The sequence below is a fragment of the Passer montanus genome, unplaced genomic scaffold, assembly GCF_014805655.1.
Source record: "Passer montanus isolate IOZ18808 unplaced genomic scaffold, ASM1480565v1 scaffold52, whole genome shotgun sequence".
Classification (NCBI taxonomy): domain Eukaryota; kingdom Metazoa; phylum Chordata; class Aves; order Passeriformes; family Passeridae; genus Passer; species Passer montanus.
Genome location: NW_024370152.1, coordinates 5,626,093 through 5,649,551, shown reverse-complemented (window position 1 = coordinate 5,649,551; position 23,459 = coordinate 5,626,093). Strand labels below are relative to the sequence as shown.

The 23,459-nt window shown below is 39.3% G+C and overlaps 1 protein-coding gene across 3 annotated transcripts in view; it reads left to right on the top strand.

Moving 5' to 3' along the window:
• The window catches only part of SPIN1 (spindlin 1), a 59,684-nt gene that overhangs the window by 16,453 nt on the left and 19,772 nt on the right, over positions 1 to 23,459 (top strand). For all 3 annotated transcript variants that reach the window (XM_039724058.1, XM_039724054.1, XM_039724055.1), the window contains exon 2: positions 20,831 to 21,058. In XM_039724058.1, coding sequence (XP_039579992.1) covers positions 21,007 to 21,058 — 52 coding nt within the window. In that variant the 5' untranslated portion in view covers positions 20,831 to 21,006. The remainder of the gene's footprint in view (positions 1 to 20,830; positions 21,059 to 23,459) is intronic.

The following is a 23,459-nucleotide window of genomic DNA, read 5'->3' as shown; positions in this document are numbered from 1 at the left end:
ATGCTCTCTAATAGCTTGATGTCTTTGTTTAATATTCTGGCACCCAAAGCTACACACAGCACTCAATGGAGGCTGAACCAGTGCAGAGTGAAGTGAGGCAGTCCCCTTCTTGTGTTGACCGTGCTGTGTCTGATGCACCCCAGCTTGGCCCTCCTGGCTGCCAGGACACGGCTGACATATTCAACTTCTTTTGACCAGTGCCCCCAGGTCCCTTTCCCCAGTGCTGCTCTGCAGCCTATTGTTCCTCAGTCTGTACACATGTCCACGGTTGTTCCAGGTGCAGAAGTCAGCACTTGCCCTTGTTAAATTTGGAAGGATTGGTGATCACCCACCCCTCTAATTGTCAAGATATCTCTCACTCCTTGAGGGAGTCAACGTCTCCTAATTTAGTGTCCTTGTCAAACTTTCTTAGTATCCATTTGAGCCATATATCCAAGTTGTTAATGAAGATGTTGAAGAAAACTGGGCTGAGGATTCGGTTTAGTTAGTTTAGAGGGTTTGATAAAGGTTTTTTTGGCATAACAGGTTTTTTATGGTATGAGGCTATGTGAATCTTAAAAATCACAGAATTTGAAGGGACCCTAAAGATCATCTTGTTCCAGCTGCCCTGCCATGGGTAAAGACACCTTCCATTAGACCAGGATGCTCAAAGCATCATGCAGCCTGACCTTGAACACTTTAAATGATAGCGCATCCACAACTTTTCTGAGCAGCCTGTTCCAGTGCCTCACCACCTGTGCAGTAAAGAATTTCTTCCTGATACCTAATCTAAACCTATTCTCTTCCTTTGAGGCCACTTCCTCGTGTCTTCTTGCCTTGATAAAAAGTCTTTCTCCAGCCTTCTTTTAGGTCCTCTTCAGCTACTGAAAGGCTGCTGTAATGTTGCACCAAAGCCTTCTCTTTCCAGGCAAGACAACCCCAACTCTCTCAGCCTGACCTTGCAGCTTAGTGGCCCTCCTTGAGTCTTCTTCCAACAGGTTATGTCTGTCTTTTTGTCTCTGCTGAGGGACAGAAACCTGGATGCAGTATTCCAGGTGCATACCATGCAGTTGGTATTACGTCTCTGGTCTACTCATGAGAGTGAACTGGAGGGGTAATACCGCCTTCCCAGACTTGCTGGTCATGCTACTTTTGATGCAGCCCAGGATGATTGGTTTTCTTGACTACAAACACACATTACTGAGTCATATTGATCTGCCTCTCATCCACCAACACCCCCAAGTCTTTCTCTCTGTGGCTGCTCTTCAGCTGATTGTCTGCCCAATGTCTGTATTCATGCTTGGGATTGCCTCAGCCCAAGTACAGCACCTTGCACTTGGCCCTCTTGAGCTTCATGAGTTTCCCACAGACCCAGCTCTTAAGCCTGTCCTGGTTCCTCTGGATGGCAGCACTTCCCTCCAGTGTGTGGACTGCCCCACACAGTGTGGTGTCTTCAGCAATTTTGATGAGGGTGCATTTGGTCCCACTAGCTGTGTTGTTGACAAGGATGATGAACAATTCAGATCTCAGTACTGATCCCTGAGGACACCACTCGTCATTTCTCTACTCTTGGATATTGAACAGTTGGCTGCAACCTTTTTGAGTGCAGCCCTCCAGCCAATTTCTTACTCATTAAGTTGTCTGGTCTGTCAAGTCATGTCTCTAGAGTTTAGAGACAAGGGTGTTGTGCAGGACAGTATCTTAATACTTCACAGAAGTCCAGGTAGATATGTTAGTCACTCTTCCTTCATCCACCAACACTGTAGAAGGCCACCAGATTTGTCAGTCATGATTTTACCCGTGGTTATTGTCCGGTGTTGAAGTGTAAATGATCCTCTACTATTACCCAGAAAAGCCAGTATAATGTTTTTCTTCAACCGTCAGTGAAGATATTGAAGAGAATTAACATTATGAAGTGATAAATTCATTATGGTGTAATAAATTCATCTTGCTTTGAGGGCCAGGATTGTTTTTCAGTATTGGGTCACTGGACTACCTGCACGTTAGTAGAACTAAGTGTTAAGGCTTGTGTTATGGTTAAGTACAGCTGGCAACTAAGCCCCATGCAGCCACTTGATCACTCCCATACCAACAGGGTCAGAGAGAGAATTGGATGGGTAAAAACCAGAAAACTAATGGGTTGAGAGAGAGGCAGTTTTATAGAGAAAGCGAAAGCTGTGCAAGCAGGCAAAGCCAAACAAGGAATTAATTGCTGTTTCTGAGGGGTAGGTAGGTGTTCAACCTTCCCCAGGTGAGCAGGGTTATCATAATGGTTACTTGGGAAGACAAATTACATCACTTCAATGTCCCCCAACCCTTCCTTCTTCCCCCCACCTTTACATCCTGAGCATGATGTCACAGGGTACAGAATATCATTTTGGTCAGTTCAGGTCACCTGTCCTGGCTGTGTCCCATCCCAACCTTCCATGTACCCCCAGTTTCCTCAACAACATGGCAGCACAAAAAGCATAAAATGCCTTAGCTCTGTGTAAGTCTGCTCAACAACAACAAAAACCATTGCTGTGTTATCAGCCCCGTGTTCAGTGGAAATCCAAAACGCAGCCCCACACCAGCCAGAAAATTAACTCTACCCCAGCCAAACCTAGCACATGATGTAATAGAGGAAATAAAATTCACCAGCTTGTCAGGGAAGTTATAATTTAATAGCCAATGCCCTGGGAAATTAAAGGAAAAGAAGTCAGGTTTCTTTTCAGCCAAATCTTTCTCTTTGAGCAGGGACATCTGCTAAATCTTCAGATCTTAACAATACAGAAAAATAGCAGGAAGATACTAATTTGCTGGAAAACTGGGCTAAATGTGCAGTGCATTATTCAGAGCTGGAATATTTGGCCTTTCAAATGATATTGAAAATGCCTGAAGCATTTCTAATATCAGTAGATTTTATTGTCACAGATTACATGCTTTACAGAGTAGAAAAAGTCTTGGTTTAACTGTGATAAAAGATACTCTCAGAAATAAAAAACCTAAGAATGACAACTGCTTCTGCTCTGAAAACTTTAGCTGCAAAAAGCAGCAAAGAAACTCCTGTATAGTTAGTCTTAGTATCGATATGTGACTACATTTCAGTACAGCAGTGAGTAGTAAGCAAGTCAGAAAGAAGAATTTTATGATTGCTTCCTCTAAAAGAGAAACTATTCCCTATGTACATAGGAAAGGAATGGATCTCCTGTATATCTAAAGCTCATAATCCTCTTTAGTTATTCTGCTGGCAAAATAACTTCATGCTCTTTATCTAGAAATATTTGTTATCTTACTAATTCTGTGTAGCTTCAGATTGTCTCTTGCTTAATGTATGCAAAGTGTATAATTTTTGACATGTGGTAATTGCATGTTGGGGTCATCTATAGTAGATAAGTTTCTCTGGACTTGAAGTTTTTCTCAAAGCCATCAAACAAAGAGATCACTTGAATTAACCAGTGTGCATTTCTTTCTCTTGCTGTGCACTGCATGGGTGCATGTGGTTGCATTACATTCTGACCAGTATTAGTTTTAATTAGTTGTATTCCTGATAGATGATGCCTGCAAGGAAATTTGAAAAATGCTTTTAAGTCCTGTACTGCCTCTTTTGTTCTGAAAGTTGCAAGTAGTAAGATAAGATCAAGTGTGTAATCAGTTGAATTTTATGTACAGTAATGGGAAGTACTGTTTTCATATAAAGTACAAAAGCTACAAAATAGCTTAAGTGATACATCACATAATATTTTAAAAACATTTTCTGTTTCAGATTTCAAGAAATTGCAGTGTATGGACCTATGTGTGCCCTGCATGTTGTTGTTGACTGGCTAAAACTTATGAATATATAAGTGAAAATTATGTATGACATGACTTGACAGATATCAGTTTTCTGACAAATGTGTTTGATTCAGTACTTTGCTATGATGCATGTTTCTGAACTAAGCTACAAATGTTTTTGGAAGTATGGTTACAGGCTGCCCAGGGAATTGTGAAAGAAATGACAGGATGTAGCACTTAGTCAGAGGACAGTTAATTTTGGAGGTCTTTTCTGACCTTAATGATTCTGTGGTTTTTGTTTTTTTTTTTACATTATTTGCTGATGAATTGAGTATTTGCTATAGCCCTTCTATTAATTTGGATGGCATAACTAATTATAAATCAGACCTCCTTGGGTAAAAGGCAGAAAGGGTTCATTGGTTCTAAGACTGCATAGTGAAGCATCAGTCTGCTAACAAAATGGTGAAAAGAGCAGTGTGTAGCTGTTCAGAACATGGTGTAAATTGAGGGTTTAAAATTGCTTCCTTTTATTGCATTTTGAACTAGTAAGATGAGTGTATTTGGGGAAGTGCTTCTAAGCAGGCATTTAAGAATTTTGTGATACTGCTTATTTGCAGTTAATTTTGACTGCTTGTGGTTGTCATTAGTACTTCTTAGTCTGGATGCCTCAAAGTATTTAAAGAAAATTTATAATGAAAATACAGTCAAAATTTCTTAAGTTTCTTTATGATGATATAGTTAGGAAAAACTGATTTTTCTTTTCTTCAGGAAGAAATGCTATTGTTCTTGATTAAGTATGTCATACTTCGTATCAAAGATGTGAAATTGATGAGTATAAAGAACATATATTCGTTAAGGGTGTCGGCTTTTATAAGTGGAAAAAAAATTAGTGAACTGCTAACGGATCACTTCAACTCAAAGAAATAAGCATTGAACAATTCTTGTTTATGGTACTTAACCAAAGACCCACTAAGACAGAGCTTGATAAATCCCCATGTTTTCTATGCAGCGTTGTGTCAGCTGGATAGGATTGCTACTGTAATTTGTAGTGTTACTTGTTGCACTGCTGAAGACAACCACAGAGACTTTCTTGGTTTGTGTTCTGTGATCTGCTTTATGCTTTTTTAACAGTTCTCATGTTGACTGAAATACAGGGTTTTTCAGAGTAGATAGCTATGAGTTTTAGTTGTGACAAATAGCCCTCAGTGAGAAACCAGAAGCCACAGAGGAGTGTGTACTCTTAGCTTTGGTTGGTTTTGCAAACAGCCTAGGATAGAAAAAAATGCTGCAGGAATCCCAAGATTATTAGTATGAGGAACTACGTAAAAAAAGTTGAGCAACTGATTAAACTCGTCGTGGTCAAATGACCGAAGGACTTTTTCTATTCTATGGTAGAATGACCTAAATGCAAGAAAGACGAAAGGCTGAAGTCAGGGAGAGGGATAAAGAGAAATATAAGGCAGTGGTTGAGGAGTAAGGTGTTTTAAAAGAAGTGAAAGAGTTCTTGGCTTAATTTAGTTCAATATTTCGTAGTGGCAGATAGCTTTAGAAACTGTAGAGTGACAAGTGGTTTTGAGAGGTAAAGAGACCCTGCCAGTGTGGGAGGGTAACCAATGTATATGGGCAAATGTGGGCAGCCAGGCAAACCTACATGCTGCTGGTGGCACAGACTTGTTAATCTGATACTCTCGATAGAAGCATTTGAATGTCTGTATGGGGTATCACTAGCGACTGCTGTGGTGTGCCTGTTAAGGCTTACCTCATCTCTTAAATGGTCGTTATGCATGTACTTAAAATGTGAATGTGAGAGGAGCTGAGCTCACATGAACGTGGAAATAATGAACTGTGCTTTCATAAAGAAAGCTACGCAATTTGAATGAAGCAAGTGTAAGGGTTGCTCAACTTTGCCTTTAATAGTTGTGGAACTAAATGGCGATGCATCACAGCAAGTTTAAAAGATCCTGCTAGGAAAGTGCTAATACTGATTTACATGATTTGGAGAAACAGAAAAATTTTTTTGAGTTGTGTAGAAAAAGTCTTTAAAAATGTAAAAGTAATTTAGAAGCCTTCTTTAACTTATCAACTAGGAGTCTGTAGGCAAAAGCTTGACCTTTGCTGTTTATAGGGATTTGATCTCTGAATTGTATTTTTCTCAAATGTAATCTTTAGATCAAGTTCAGGTATTTTAGATTGTTTTTAGGATACACTGTATTGTACACTGCTGCTTTGTTTTGTGTTTAGTTTTTGTATTGTTTGAGCAGTTTTTTTATTGGTCTGAAATAAATCTAAAATCAAAACATTGCTATCTTGGAGTTTCAACAGCTTGGGCAACAGCAGTTCCTGTTTCAGATCTGATGTTTGATTGTGGGCTGTGTTTTATTTATGGTGCTCTTAGCACAGAGTGTGCTGCAATAAGATTGGAGAAAACTGTCTCATAGTTTTAACATACTCGTTGTGAGATTCTTTATGTGTTACTTGGTGAAAAACATGCTATTGGGCTTCTACTTCCATTTAACAGCCCTTATTTTCTTAAAAGAATCCGAAGTCATGACTTTAGGTAATTTTTAATGTAAAAAGTGATTCTGATATAATGCAGATGTAAGGACTTAAAGAGCACAATTGCTTGTCCAGCCTCAGAAGGAACTTAACATAAGATAAACTTGGACAGCAGCAACTTTAGATAGCAGAAAACGGAGGAAGTTGTGACTGGGAAGATGCTAATTCTAGGCCTAGAGGAGTCAAAACCTTTTAATGCATCCTGGTTAATGCATCCAAAGATTCCTCTGTAGCAAAGTGTGTGAAAGGAGGCAACTGCTCACAGAGTTATCATCGGCCAAACACAGATCTCAAGGGAGTATGCTGCCATGCTTATGTGCAACTTTAACATTGGACTTCTGGAGGAGGGCAAACTTCAGCCTGTTAGACTTACTCAGAGAGTTCCTTGGGAAATAGCCCTTGAAAACAAAGGATTCCAGGAAAGGTACGCATGCTTCAAAACAGAGGTCTTGAGGGCGTAGGAACAGACTGTCCCTGTGTTCCAAAAGACAAATCTATGAGGCAAATGTCCAGCCTGGATGGGCAACGAGGTTTTGAAGGAACTCAGGCATAAAAATCATCTTTGGAAGGAGGGTCAAGTTTCTCAGGAAGTATTTTAGGGGCTTGCTAGGGCATGTAGGAAAAAAATCAGGGAGGCCAAAGCTCAGTTTGAACTTAATTTGGTAACTTCTGTGAAAGGTAATAAAAAATGTTTTTACAAATATATTAATGGTAAAAGTAAGGTTAAGACCAACCTTTTTCCTCTATTGGATGCGGAAGGGAACTTAGTAACTTAAGATGAGGAGAAGGCAGAGGTGCTTGACACTTTATTTGCCTTGGTCTTTAATGGGAAGACGGCTTGTCCTCAGGACATCTGGCCTCCTGGGTTGGTAGATGGTGCCAGGAAGCAGAGTGGTTCCCCTGTTATCCAAGAGGAGGCAGTCAGAACTGCTGAGCTGCTTGGATGTTCATAAATCTATGGGACCAGATGGGATCCATCCCAGGGTGATGTGAGAGCTGGCAGATGAACTTGGCAAAGCATCTCTCCATCACTTGCCAACAGTCCTGGCTCGCTGGTGAGGTTCCAGATGGCTGTAAGCTGGCCAATGTGACACCCATTCACAAAAAGGGTGGGAAGGAGGAATCTGGTAATTTTAGGCCAGTTAGCCTGACGTGGTAAGGTAACAGAGCAGTTTATGTTATTGCTCTGAACAACTCCCTGAAGGGTGGTTGTGGTCCGGTGGGGGTTGGTCTCTTTCTCCAGACAGCAGCTGACAGAACCAGAGGACACAGTCTCAAGCTGTGCCAAGGGAAATGTAGGTTGGATATTAGGAGAATGTTTTTTACAGAAAGGATGATAAAGTACTGGAATAATTTGCCTGGGGAGGTGGTGGAGTCACCATCCCTGGATGTGTTTAAAGAAAGACTGTATGTGGCACTCTGTGCCATGGTCTAGTTGAGGTGTTAGGGCATGGGTTGGACTCAATGATCTTAAAGGTCTCTTCCAAACTAATGATTCTGTGTGTGAACTTGGACTGTATACTTGGTACCCCTGGAAGAATGAGTTGGGGATGCCCACCACCAAGAAGCCCAGAGTGAGGAAGGACCCATGGGACACCACAGGATCCCTCTCCCTGTCTTCCTCCCCCCCTCTCCAGAGCTGTACTCTGTCCCCTGGAGAAATAGAGTATGGGCTCAAAGGACTGATATGTTTGTATGAGAACCTTTTGTATGAGAGCTGGTTTCTGTTTTGCATGAGAACCTTTTATGTTGAAGATACACACTGTCAGTAACTGCATGAGGTATGTGTTCAGAGACCTTAACTTGCAAGTCCAAAAAAGTGTCAAAAAGGACTTTAGATATGTTACTGTTAAGGGAGCAAGGGGTATGTGGAATGTTAAATCTTAATAAAACTGAATGTTTTATCACTGTTCACAATGCAGTGGCATTGACTGAAGAAGCCCAAGGCAGAATTGAAAGAAGTTGCTACCAATCACCCCAAACCCAAGACAGCTTTGTTGGAGTTAGCCCCAGTTCCTGGGTTATATCAGTACTTTGATCCTTGGGACTCAGGAGGGGAAAGTGGCTAATGAGGCTTGGGTTGATGGTTGTCGTTGGATTTGCATTTTTAATGATTGGGATAGCTGTTGTACATTGTATGATTGCTCATGTTATTGCTTCTGTCGTTTCTCCTTCTGTTGCTTCATATACATCACCCTTATGGCCAACCTATGAGCTGAAGAACAAAGTCCCTGGAGGTCAGTATTTGAGCCACAGGGTGGTGTAAGGACTTAGAGAGCACAGTTTCCTGTCTCATACTGTCAAGGCCACAGAAGGTACTTGTCTGTAAGACAAGGCATCACAGTGGAAACTTGAGGGCAGCGACAGAAGGAAAGAATTTGCAACAGGAAGGTGCTAATTCTAGGCCCGGCAGAGACAAGATCTGGTTAGCACATCCTGGTTAATATATCAGGACGAAATTTCCCACTGTAGCAACATGTATGGGAAGCAACTGCTCATACATACCACCAGTAAAAGAAGGAGCATGCCAATACTGAATCCTCTGTATTCTCCCTCACTCCCTCCCTTTTTAACAGTTAAGGCACATTTAAATTTCTGATCTATAATTCTTCATCCTTATTCTATGGTCTTAATTTCACATTTGTCCTAGTTTTGGCTAGGACAGAGTTAATTTCATCACAGTTGCCAGGAGGGAGATGGAGCCTGGAGCTGTGTGGGCAGGTCCAGGTTATTTTATAGCGCCCACATCATTATTAGAGGGCATGGCTTTAAATTGGAGAAAAAGGGAACATGATGCAGAACAGCCATTATTTTGTTCTGTTTTTCCAGGAGAGCAAAGCAGCCAATAGAGTAGTGTGTGGGCAGTCCAGCTGGGAGATTTGTACATTGTGGTTTTTGTCTTAGGCCTGGGGAAGGAGCATGGGTGGAGACAGAATCACAGAACGAACTGGGCTGGAAAAGACCTTTTGGTAGGTGGGCAGATGATTCCAGCGCCCAGTCACTCTTTAGGGAAGAATTTTTTTCTAATGTCTAACTTAAACTTCCCCTGGTGCAGCTTAAGACTGTGTCCTCTTGTTTTTGTGGGAGAAGAGACCAACCCCCACCTGACGACAACCAACCTTTAGTAAGTTGTACAGAGCGATAAGGTCACCTCTGAGTCTCCTTTTCTCCAGGCCAAACACCCCCAGCTCCCTCAGCTGTTCTTCATAGGCCTTGTGTTCCAATCTCTTCACCAGCTTTGTTCCCCTCCTCTGGGTGCATTCAAGTGTCTCAGTGTCCTTCCTAAACTTCAGAAGACAATTTGTCTGCCATTGTTTTTCATTGTCTCAGGCTCAGGGAAGAAGATGGTCATGTCTGCAATATTCTCCTTTGTCTCAGGAATCTGTGTGTCACTGGACATGGTAACACTGGGTCAGTTGGACTTCAATAAGCATTTTCTGCATGTGATCACCCTCTTTTATATGCTGTTGTTATTAGTATTGTTGCTACTACTGTTTGTGTTCCTTAGCTCATTGCTGTTTTTCCAGTGAATTGTTGTCTTAATCCATAATCTCTGCCTTTTTGTCCCTTTCTCACTGGAGCAGTTGGAGTAAAGGAAGTGGCAGTTTGGAGCTTAATTTCTGTCTGGGTTTGAGCTACAAGAACCTTCAAAAAGAAATATTTTTATGATAAGAATTTGTGTGCATTGAGCTCACAGTTCTGTGAACCTCTAGAGTAGGGTTTTCTTACAATAACTCCATGTTAAAGTTTCTTACGCAGTGATTTCTTCAAGTACATGGACAGATAATGGCAATTTAACAATGGAGCTTTTCACAGGTTATATTGAGATTCTTACCTGTATGCAAGTAACTGATAATTCCAGGTCTCTAATGGATCAGGCTTCAACCTCGGGTTTTGTTTACTAGTATTCTTTAGGTAATTTGTAGTAAGGGGTTTTTTTGGTTTTTTTTTTCTTCCCCATTATAAAAAAAAAATCAACAACCCAAACAAAAGAAAAACAACCCCAAAACCCTAGGCTTTTACCACCTGGGCCTTTGTAACCCTGAAGCTAAAAAATAGTTCTTTTGTGGTCATACGTACTTACTATTTTGTTTTGTGTTCAAATATGTTGAAAATGTTACCTTACACAAAAAAGGCACCACAAAAGAAGCAAGCCAGATGATCTTTCTAAGGAGTACCCAAATGGCAGGTGAAAACAGTAGCATTCTTGAGGCCAGAATTCCACTTTCATGGTCTACTATATCCTGAGGAATGGCATAAAATACCAAGCCAGTCAGAGGAGAATCAAGATGACATAATCTTAGTTGGTAGTTTCCCGGAAAGTCTGAAATAATTCTTTGTATGCAGTAGGATTTAGACACTCTTTAGAAAACGACCCTTTGGCATATTTCAGAAGAGTAGGCATTGGATTCTAGATACCTGAACTTCGAGGACAGTACTTCTTGCTGTCTGGAAAGACCTTGACTCCTAAAGTCGAACTTCAATAATCACTTTCAGTGATGTGCACTATTTAGGTCTATTGACTCTTACCTTGGGGAGGAAAACATTTAGGAAGTTTCACATTTCACAGGCTCTTTTTCATCTATGGATTTTACTAATTTTAAGCTACAATATATATTTATATGTGCATATTTTAAGACAAATACCCCATCTTTCTTTGCATAGTGCTTAGAATTCTGAAATTGATTTTTCTCCCAGGAATCCAGGGCTTTTCAAGGAACATCCACTCCTGCCATCAAATGTGATATAATGTGTTCTTCCTGTAATTTTAAGCAGTTCTCCTGCATGGTAGAGTCTAACCTGATTATTCTGTGTTTTGGATGTTTGTTTGGTGTTTTTCAGTAGACAGTGAAAGGTCCTATTTTCTTGGATTTTTTCGTTTTTCATGCTCTTGATGGATGGATTCTCTAATGCAGATAAGATGACTCTTACTTTTAGTACCTTGAATTTCCCACAACAATGAGGTATATTACAATTACACGTACATACAGATATATGTAAGCATAAGGGTATGCTAAAATACATGTAGCTGTAGACACTAAAAATTACTTACATACTTGGAGAAAACAACATCTTTTTATCATTCAGCCTATAACACTTTTTTCTTAAATCAGAACTAGCTGCATTCTAACATAGGGACTAGGAATCCTGTGCCCTTCTGACCTCTTCACTGGAGCTTTTATTGCAATTTAGAAGTGTAGTGAGGGAGTTCTGAAAATTAGTCTTGCAAGGCAATATTCTGATCCTGTAAAGGTGTTATTAAATCTCTGAAATTAAAAAAGATAAGTAAGTTTGTTTAAAGTACTGTTTTGTAGTCCCAGCTCTAATGAAGTTCTTACTGCTGTCTTTACAAATTAGGCCAAATATACACTGTCAGAGTTTATTTCAAGTTACACCCACTGTAATACTGAATTGGATTAAGTGAGAGATGCTGCTTTAATGATATAACATGAAGGAAGTGTAATGGAAGTAAAGCACAAACTATACTAGGTTCTCTAACAGCTACGCTTTCCTAATTCAGAAAGTAAAAAAAAAGGCTGGAGAGGAAACAATGGAAATTGCAATTTTAGGATTTCTCTCTGGCTGTTCTTTCCATTCATCTTTATTTTTCATGTGTGTAAGAACTTTTGAATGCAATATTCACAGGTTAACATCTTACCATCTTGATGTAATCTTGTAAGACTATACTAATTTTCAAGTTAATGAACTAAAACAAATCCACCTTTCACCTTTATCACTGTTCCGAACTTTAAGAGAGCTATGGTAAAGACGTGCTAAAAGATGATAGGTTTAATGAAACTTGCTCAAAATGCTGCCTGAGATAGCAGCCTTCTGAAAGAATAGTATCCTTTTTAAAGCTACCCATCTAATTCTAAACCTTTGGGATGATTCTTCAGCATAATTACTGTTCATAGTTATTGTTCTACTGTAGTGTTACCAAATTTTTTTTAGGATTCCTAAGTTATATCAACTTTCATGGTCTTCATAGCTGTGTTGAAAAGCTGGAAACTATAGTCCAAAGAAGCCACATCTCTTCTCCCTCCCTCTTCTAGTAAGAGAGGAGGGAAAGGCAGACACTATGGGTTGACATAACAATTACTGAAAGCAAATAGGAGTGGAGTAAGAAACACACAGTAATAGTAGCAATGCTGATAACAAAAGTATAGAAAATGAGAATGCTTTACACACAAAAGCAGGTGTTCACCACCATGACTTAGCTTTGCTTGGCCACCAGGGTAAAGACGAGATGGCAGGTGTTCCTGCACGCACTGCCATGTCGTCTGCCACTGCCAGACAAAGACAAGATGGCAGGTGCTCTTCACAGCCAGCTTTCCCTGTCACCAAGCCCACGACAACAGGAAACAATGGCACATAAAGCCCCAAAAGCAAGACCAGCCATGTCACACTGCACCACTGTATCATTCCTGATGGCTTCTTGAACCAGTGACACTACTTTTGACATCTCCACTCAGCTCCTCTGGACTCTGCTGTGCTTGGCACCCAGAGCCACAGTTTCCTGAGGGAACGTACTTGTCATTTGTTTCCAGTCATGCTTACTTAGCTTTCAGTAGAGTCAACTGTTGGGATCCCCCTGCCATCCTAGGAATAGAGATGGATTCTCCCCCTAGCTGCCTTGATGGCATCAAGGTACATGGTGTGTTGGTGCCAGATAAAGTCTTATATTCTTATGTCTTTAATGTGCCAGAGCATCAGATCCACATTCCAGTAGACCTGATTATTCCTTTCCCTCTCCTGTAGGCAGAGCATCTCTGTCTAGTCATGGTACTTGTTACTTTTTGTAAATATGACCTTCAGGAGGATCAGAAATAACATCAGCCTTTTAAATCTCTCTGAGGCTTTGCCTGAGCAAAACTGGAGCTCCATTTATTATCAAAGAGTTTAATGTGGTGTTTATTCTTCGTCTCAACAGAGGTGCTGCTAGAGCAGAGGTGGGTTTTCTGTCCCACTTTCTCACATACTCTTGGTGGTCATCCATCTAGAACCACAGATTACCTTGTGGTGTGTACCCTCTCTCTCTAGCTGGGGAGCACCTGCTGCCCAGTAGCAGGAACTCTGATCTGTACTGGCAGGGCATGTGACATTTCCTCCTTAAATTTCTGGTAGTCTTTTTAAAACTGTTATTGGTCCTTTTTAATTTCCCCATTAAATTGTTTTAAGTCCTTGGGCAATCATTTCACAGATGAGATGCAGTCCTGTATTGGGATGCAGATAGTTTCTTTATATAGCTGGGGTTTGGCAGCGAAATTGTTCACTTTTTTTTCTCCTTCCCTCCATGACTTCTCTGCCAGTGAGTTGGCATGTGACACTGGCACACTCTGTAGGATCTTCACCACGTGTTTTGTATACCTTGGCTGTTTGGATGTCATCTGTATTTATAGGGGACTACTCAATATTTGAATCTTACGAATTACCTCCATTACAATTAGTTCTCTCAGGTACTGGATACCTTGGCTCCATGGTGTACCACTTGTGTTGGTGCACTAAAAGGTTATCTGTGCAAAGATACCTCTCAATCAGACTCGAAGGAGTTACTTCCAGAGACTGAGAGTTTCTGGTCTTGTCTAAATCCCCTGGTCAATGCCTGCAGTCCAGGACAGGGATCCTCATTGTTTGGCTTCATTGCCATCTAGTGTTGCACCATTTGCCACGATATTCCGACATCAAGCAACCGGGTCAGTAGGGTTCACCAGGCTGGTGGCTGTAATCTCTTTGTGTATCTCCGAGCGCGCCCATGGGTAGGGATCAGTTGATTATGTCCAGCCCTGTCTCTTCCTCTGATTTTGAGGGTCCTCACCAGCAAATTAATTTGTCCTTGACTTTTTTCTTCTGAACAGGGGCAGCTGCTGCTGACATGGGTTGTTCCTCTGGTTCAGCTGCAGTTTGAGTTGCCTTGCTGCCTGTTGATCTGCTTCCCTCTCACTTCCCTGAGCATGCTGTCAGATACACAAGCAGTGTCTGACAAGTGTCAGCAAGTTGCATAACTTTGTGCCTCTCTGAAGCTGTTATAGCATTTCTCTTTCAAAAATTTTGCCACTTTATCAAGGTTGTATATTTTTCAGGGGTGAACTTCCAAACCACTGGAGAAGTGTACTCCATTAAAAGCTTGCTTATTTTCTCCGCCATCCCATGCTACTTATGGGATGTTGAGCTCCAGGGCAGTTCACTGAACAACTTGCCTAGATGTGTCTATGCTGACTCAAAACATTGCATAGACTAAACTTATTCTAGATTTCACTTATTCTAGACTGAAGAAATCTGGCATACATTGCAATTAGAATATGCTTTCTTTAACATCCAAATGGAATTTAAGATTCTCCAAAACTGTTGTAGGAGGCCCAAAGGAGGAAAAAGGGGTGAAAGGCTGAGAAAAATCGTTGTCCTCTGGCTCCTCTACAGGCTGGGAACTATTGTTAATGAATCCTCAGATGTAGCAGCCAAGGCCAGGTGAGCAGCACTGAACACACATCGCAGATGACCTTTATTGCCATTGATGTAATCATGTCATAAACAGATACCACACAGTACAGCAACAAAGCAATCCTGATCCTTCTCCCTACTCTGTAAAAATAGCATCATGGGGAGCATGTGTAGGAATATATTCAGGGCTAAGTATCACACCTCCATGAACAAATGGAGCTGCTGTAACTACAGGGTTCCTAATACACAGATTCTTAGATCAAACTTATCTCTACCCTTTTGTGGTTCACAGTGGGCACCAATGAATGTAGTGATTTGACCCCAGCTACAAATTAAACTCTAAATAACTCTCTACCCTTCTTCCTGACAAAGGCAGAGACAATGGGTTGAGATCACAATTTAGTGAAAGGGAACAGCAGTGGAATAAGAAATGCACAGTAATAGCAGCAATATTAGTAACAAAAGTATACAAGAAGAGAAGGTGCATTATAGACAAAAACAGGTGTTCACCACTTCCATGTGATTCTCTGTGGCAGCTGGGACAAAGACAAGATGGCAGGCACTCCCTGCAGTTGGCTCTCCTTGTCTTGCAGGCCTGAGACAATGGAAAACAATGACAGACCCCTGAAAGCAAGATCATTCACATTGTGCTATGCCACTGCTTTGTTCCCCGTGGCTGACACCCACCCCAGCACCTCTGCTTTTGCCCTTTTCACTCTGCTAGGGCTTGGTTCCCAGCAGCACCAGGGCTTTTAACTGCTCCGCTGTGCTTGGTTCCCAGCAGCACCAGGGCTTTTAACTGCTCCTCTGTGCTCAGCTGTTTGCCACCCAGAGCTGCACTCTCCTGAGGGACAGGAATGGATGAGGAGTGGCAAGAGAGGTCAGGGTCCACTCAGCTGTTTCCAGCAACCTCTTTGAGGAAGAGGTAAACAAAGTTGTGTCATTTCTGCGGAGTACTCACCTTCTCTTTCTCCCATGGCTGTGCCCTGCGGTGCTCATGTAGATTCTGTAGAATAGCAATATAAACCTTGCCCATGCAGTTCTGAGGTCCCCCCCACCCTTCTTACAACCACAAGAACTTACTAGCAAACCTTTTTATATTGTTTTTCATTATGGTAAATAACTTGCCTGTTTGTTTATGCTAAAAGTTTAGTAAGTAATTAGAAATTGCAGTGTGCTGTCTCTTGAATTTTAAAGACACCTTGTCAACAGAAGACAGTGTGCACAAATTTCAGATTTTTCTAGTCTTCTGCTGAATAATCTACAGTTTCATTACTATGGCATTGCAATGGGGAGTTAACTTTGAATTTTGTGAGTTTATATCTGTCATGAGAGTAGTTTGTGTTGGAAGAGGCATTTAAAGAACATCTAGTCTAACTTCCCTGCCATTGGGAAGTTCTTCTTTCCCTAGACCAGGTCAAAGCCCCATACAGCCAGTACCAGTGCAGTGGTATGGGTGTGTTTGTGTATATGCACATACAGTTGCATACCAGTGCTGCTTGTTTCTGTATAATTGTAGACAGCACCTCTCTGGGTAGAGGTAAAACTGCAGAGGCCATGATAATGGAGAGGTAGTTGTACTTGATTTGGGGTCTTTCACTTCATAAATGTGTTTCTGAAAAGTATTATTTCTGTAGTTGTCAGCTGCAAATCACTTTCATCTTCAGATTTCATGTACTGTAACTGTACTTTCTTCTCAGACATCAGATCTTACTACCTACACGAATTCCTAGTATAGAATAAAAGAAGTTCCTAATAACTAATATACTGATTCAGCTGGTAGGATACTTCAACTATTTGTAACATGAGTTGCTGAATTCTTGTACCGCAGGAAAGTGTTGGGGATTTTTTTTTATTAGGTAACGAAAAAAGAAACCCAGCAGTAACAAACTAAACCCAGCATATTTTTATTGCAACCATTATTTAGGAGATGTCTTAACAGTAAGATTGCCTTTGGGAAGGCAGATTCAGAAGTTTTGCGTAGAGTGATCCTTTCTGCTCATATAATAAGGATTAGGGAGTCTGAATAACAGACTAACATGCTGACTAACATGCAGACTAACAAGTTCTTCCAGCTTGTTAGTGCTGGAAGAAACTATACTACTGCTTAATCTGAAACATGTAGCAGTAGCTCTAAGCTGATTTATTAAGTCACAATTGCTTACCAAGCAATTTAGTTGATGCATTTCAGTTCAGAATGACTCATTTTCCTGAACATTTTTGTGAAGTGCTTGTCCTCCCCTGAGCAGCTAGCAGTGGAAGTTCTCATTGAGTTGTATACAGAAGTGTTTTAGATAGCGAAGTAAAAATGTTGAAGCCCACCAGGTGGTGCCAGAAGGCCTGATCACTGGTGGCTCTGAAAGCTGGAACAGGCCTGAGAAGGTGCAAACATGCCATTTTTGGCAGAAATTGTATTGTCTAAATGCAAGCAATGCATGCTGTTACCTTTCTTCTCCTTCTAAACTTCTCTACCCCTAAAGCATTTCCTCAGTAAATATTTCCTTCTGTGTTCATAATGGTAAAATTTAAATATGCTGGTTAGGAGTGAGGCACTTAAAATTGTCAGCTTGATGTCACCATTAATTATCACTGGTTTTGTCTGCTAACATCTCTCTTCAGTGGATAGCAGAGCCATGAAGCTTTTACAAAAATGCCATAAACAGCATTGTTCCATGTGTTGCAGTGAAATGCATGCAATTTTATGGAAATACATACATGAATGTTAAGTAAAATTTAAGCTAGAGGATTATTTTATGTTGTTTATACTTATTTTCATGGAGTTAAAAGCTCATATAAACATTTTAATGTTTGTAAACAATTAAGTTTATAGAAAGGGGATAAGATATTTCACAGTAAGAACTGAAGTCTCTGCATGTTGGTTTTTCCATAATTTCTCTTTATACTGCAAAAAAACCTTTTTTCATGACTTTCATTTTTTCTGTCTTTATGTCACGTCTTTCTGCCTATTTTGATAGTATGACTCCCCTATTCTCAAATAGAACTGGTATGATTGACAATTTGTGATGCTAGTGTTTTTAATCTGACACTTAATAGCCTCTGAAACACTGCAATAATTAGACTGCTATCCGACGAAGTAATCATCTAATTTCCACACGTTTTTGTAACATTTGCTTTTGTGTAGAAAGGCTTGTAAAAACAGATGAGATGAGCAACACTCCTGGGCTGGTGAGTAGCAGCTCACAAGTCAAAACAATGTCTGTCTTTTAAGTGAAACCTGCAGCTGCGCTGATCATGACCTGTGCTGTTGGGTGTTGGGCAAATGGGTGCCTAATACGTAGGCATTCTCTTCCAAATGTCTGTAAAGCAGGCTGTCTGTAAAGTCTAGTCTTGAAGTCCCTTTGTATGTGTCACTTTGTATCCAAAAACCCCTAGTTATGTTAGATTTACTTTAGTGTATCTGCCACTGTCAACAGAATGACTTAAAAAAGTTGATTGTTTCATAGGTCATCTTACATATTGCTAAACAAGGAATATCTGCTGTTTCTACACAGAACAGATAATTGCAACTGAGTGCATCAGAAGTGTGTTTTGGTTTTGTGTTTCCTACCTTTATGTGAAGCATGACATTTTGTGGGACTTGGGGTAAAAGATTTTTCATTTTATGAGTTATCTTCTCTTTATGATTTTCTGTATTAGGAGATCAAGATATTTTCATGTTGGCATTAAGTCTGCTATTTTGCCATTTACCACTTTTAAGAACCCTAAGTTGTATAGAGTTTGGTGTATTTGTAATCAAATAAGTAAGACTTAACTTACACATTCTCAAAATTCAAAATGTTCTTAAAGTGCATCAATTTGTTTTCAGAAAATGAATGAGGTTTTATGCCTCATTGTTAGTAACTTCAGAACTGTTGCTATGCAACTGAAATGTATTGAATTCGGAATACTAGTGTTAGGAAAGCATGAGTTTCGTCTTCAGTAAGGCTTTGAATTGGTAACATTTACTGGCTTAGTTTCTAGAAAATCAGTTTAAACAACTGGATCTTGTTTTAACTTCAGTAGCCTTGTGTCCATTCATTGTTTCAGAGAGCATAGTAAAGCACTTTTATTACATGCTAGCAAATTAATTGTGACTTTAAAAGGATTATGAAAAAATTTTCTGTCTCTGAAGCATAATTTCAAATTTAGGGCATAGTAATGATTGGGGGTATTCTAATAAAAATAACTGGTAGAAAACCATGTCTTTTGTTGTTGGTTTAGTTATTTTTCTATACATAACTGCATAAGCAGTGCAGTCAAAATATCTAGTGCTTTATATTTTTACTATGAATTGGAAATCTTGTGAGGGAGAAGTGTATAATACAGGTGTTACAAAATACCTCCCTTGAATAACAGTTCACCAGCTTACTGTAAAAGGGTATATTATTTTCTAAATCTGAAGAATTTTCACATTTTGTGGATTTGTGAAAGTGGTGATGGTGATTTGGTTTATATTTTGGAGGGATTGTTCTTGTAATTTCATAGGTGTTTTTAGATCAGAAGATGTAAAACAAGACTACAGTTACGTCTCAACTAAGAGCTTTTCAGGAGAATAGTTATCTCTTGTATTTTTATGCAGTACCTGTGAGACTGAGTATGGTTGTATATCACAGCAGTGCTACGAATTTAGAGTTGGTTTTTGATAATCTGTGATGTTTCTATATTAATGTGTTTTGGTCCATAGGAGAACACATCTGAGTTCAGCAGAAAAAAATAATCTTTATGCTGTATTTCTAGTAAAGTAGTTAAGCAAACGAATTGCTTCCTTTGGAATATTGTTGAATATTGTTGCCATGATATCATTTAGCATTGTTGGGTGTACACTGATAGATTTCAGGATGAGATGAAATGTGGAAAACTAGTTTGTTTCTGTAAATAACTTTCTAATTTCACAAGTTCTTATGAATTCCTGACTGTAAATTGCTTAAGTTAGATCTTTCTAAAAACTGCTGATTACTCCCTACTGAATTTTCCTAGGTGTATTGTTCTTTGTTCCAAGAAGTTAATGGGTACAGTTCATGAAAGAATTGTCAAGTGCTAGATGTAAATGTATTTTTCTGTGTAACACTTTGCCATACCTCAAGGTGCATCACCTTTATGTTCCCTTATTCAGTAAGGCATTAGCTTAAACTACATTTTTTTCCCTTGTCTGGATCATTAATTAGGGGCATTCTTCTGCTTTTAACCCCTGTATGAAAATTGACAACAGTTTCCAAAACTGAAGTAAAAGAGGGAAGGCAGTGCTGACTCAGAGATTAGACAGGCCCTGTCTCTCACAGATTAGCAGTGACATTTCTTAAGGAAGTGATCTGATCTCACTTGCCTTTTTTGTGAGCAACACTGAAGTAGTGAATTCTTACACATAAATGTTTCTGTTACTCTGAAATAAATTAACCTGTAATGCTTTGATTTTTTTCACATGGTCAAAATTTTCTGTTATTAAATCCTGAAAAGGGTATTAAAAAGTTGTCCTCAGTTACCTCCATATCTAGAGGAATGTGATGACTAAATGCTTTAGGAACTTGATGATCTTAGGTGGAAAGAATTGCCAGAAACTTAAAGAGATCTATGAATCATCAGATCTATGAACTATTGACCTACTCAAGAAATTGCTGGTATGAGCAGTCATTGCAGCGAAATCAGTTTTTAAAAGCTTTTGTGTTGCATTTTTTTCTACAGTCTTTTTTTAAACTTCTGTGAAGCAAAGTTAATCTGCTATGTGAGTGGGAGCATGTTATTTCTAACCAAATAGGTTGGTTAGATTGTTTGATTGGTGCTTTAACCCAGTAAAGGTAGTACAGTTTCTCTTAAGTTAGTAGTCATACATCCCTGTGTTAAGCTCAATAGTTTATAAGAAGCTTTTATTTCTTTTTGTAATTGACATAGTGACCTGGAAATTTACTGTGATCAGGAGATAAAAGTAGCAGCCCTTGTATTTGTTTAGCTGTTTAGATCCTGTGTTCTGAATGTTTTCGGAATAACAGAATGTAAAGGAGTATCCTATTGCATATGAAAACAAGCATTAAAATGAGTCTTGGTTAACATGGAATATTTTTGTTTCAAAATCAAGCTGCTTAAGAACTTCACCTGTTTTGTTTTTCAGAGTACTGTAATTGAAAGAGCATCTTCTACATTTGAAGAAGGACAAGTTGTTGATTGAATGGTGGATTAATAAATGGTTGTCTCATCCTAAGACTAAAAGAAGATATCCTGGAAGTTGGAAAGAACTGGATTTTCACCCTAGTCCAGCAGCTTTGCTGCTCACTTAAACACAGATGAATGAAGACCCCATTTGGAAAATCACCAGGTCAGCGGTCCAGAGCTGATGCAGGTAAGGTGTTCTTTCTAGGTGGTTTTCTTTGCTTTTAATAGATGAAAAGCATTCTTATTTTACTGAGTTTTTAAATATATGAATGATTTTCTGCAGATGTTAATCATTTTAGATGTTATCATTCCTGTTTTAAAAGAAAATTTGCTTTTATTCTAAAAGATCATGGCTTGACAACACAAACTAAAAACTTAAGTAGTAAATTTAAATGTAAATTTAGCAGTACAGATCTGACCTCCCTATTTCGTGTTGTGTCAAAAGTTAGTTATCAGTGACGTGTGTGGGGAAAGCAACATATTTTTTATCACCACCCATTGTGAATTGTGGCTTTGATGAAACTCTCAAGAAATCAACTGACAAATGTAATTGGGAAGGCTCAATTAACTTTTAAAATACCTAAACAGTAGACAATTTGGGTTCTTCCACATACACATTTGATTCATTGAAAACTGGACCTGATACTGGAGGATTTCTCAGTAACCCTTTGGAGACTTTGAAACTTGTATTTTACCTGAGACTGTGTTAAAATTTGCTGTCACTTATTTGAAACATGTAACGATTACAAAAGTAATACAGTTACATTTCAAGTAAGAACTACAGGTTTTAAAGGAGAGATCCAGTGCAAAGTCTTAAACGCTTGGTCACTTGGTTCAGTGACCAAACGGAGACAGTGATGAGTGGAGCTCCTCAGGTGTTAGTATTGGGAGCAGCATTGTTTAACATCCTATTCAGTGGTAGGGATGGTGGGATCAGGTGCACTCTCAGCAAGGCTCCAGGGAGTGCAATCTTTTCGGTTTTAAGTGGGACTTTGGCGGAGACAGAGAAAGGCTATTTGCCGAAGCCTTCAGTGACAGTACATGGGGTGATTGTTTTAAACAGAGAGTACAGTTAGGTTTGAGTGTACAGAAGAATTTTGTTACAAATGAATATGTATGGTGAAACACAGGAACAGGTTACCCAAATGTAAGTGACTCCTCACTGGAAATGTTTAAGGTTACGTTCAAAGGGATATTAAGCAACTTGATCTAGTGAAAAGTGCCTTCCCTCATCATAGGGCTGAACTAGGTAACCTTAAGAGAATCTATGAGATTACCTAGAACAGCTGTAAAAAAAGAAAAAAGTTGTACTTAAAGAAGTAACTTTTAAATCAGATTTGTTGAGCTTATGGATACAAATATGTTATTAACTGCCTTCCATTTTTAATGGTTGTTGCCTCTTGCCAAGAAACTTTCCAAACAGCACATAGGCTTCCAGAATAGCTACATCTTAAGAAGAAATTAGGATTTTAAGTCTTGCCTATGAAATTGCTATCATCTGGGATTGAATAATAAAGCAGTAATATAGTCTTTATCAGGAGGAAAAAATAATAAAAGAACAAGATACAGAGAAAGAATGGGAATAATCTGTGTATTTTATATTTTATATGTTAATAATGTAAAATAATAAAATTGATGAATTCTAGAACACTTCTGGATCATGTACAGGTAGCAAAAAACAGTCTGGAGGTAGAGATGAACCAGTGGTAGTGTCAGGTATTCATATAGGGCAAAATTTGATGCATTAACAAAACATTTTTTGACTGACATTGATTTCATCCTGTTGTAGAGACTTATCCATCAGTGACACTACAGGTTGGTGGCATCTTTGACAAAGCAAATTTTCAGCTGTCCTGTCTGTCTGCTTAGGAAGGAAATGATTTTATATGTTGTAAAGTAGGTGTAAAGGAAGAGGTGTATGTGATTTATAATGTATCGACTTTTGAAATCTCTCTCTCTGGGAAACATACTTTGTACATAGTTCTTTTTTGAGAAGCAAAGAGTAGGATTGAAAGTGGAGAAAAGAAGGCAAGGTAGACATTTAATTTTTACACAACAGTAGAGTACATGGCTACAGACTCTTGGAGTTTGTCAAAGTATAGAGTTACTTTCCACGATATAGTTTCTGTCAATCAGACAGGTGCTCTTGGCAGTGTGCCTGCCTGTCTCTCTAATTAGTGTATTGCTGTCCTAAATATAGGAAATATACAGCCTTTTAAAAAAAATTAATGTACAGTATATTTGATTGTAAAATAAGATGTGATTACCCTGCGTTAACACAATTGACCCTTCTAAATCTAGTGATACCCTGTATAATGCTGTATAAGTGAAAGGCATGGTCCTCTGGAGTCTTTCTTAGCAGTGTTCTCCCAGAGACACAGAATCCTACCAAACTGCATGATGGTCAGGAACAACTGCAAAGCATTTATTGGATGGTTTGAAAACATAAAAGTACTCCCTTAGTAAAGAAAACTTCTAACACATATATGAGCATATAACAATTAAGTAATATGTAGTAGTAGTTTTGTAGCAGCATTTGTAGTTTTTTTCAGTCATAAAAGCAAGTGTAAATTCTTTCAGTATTTATT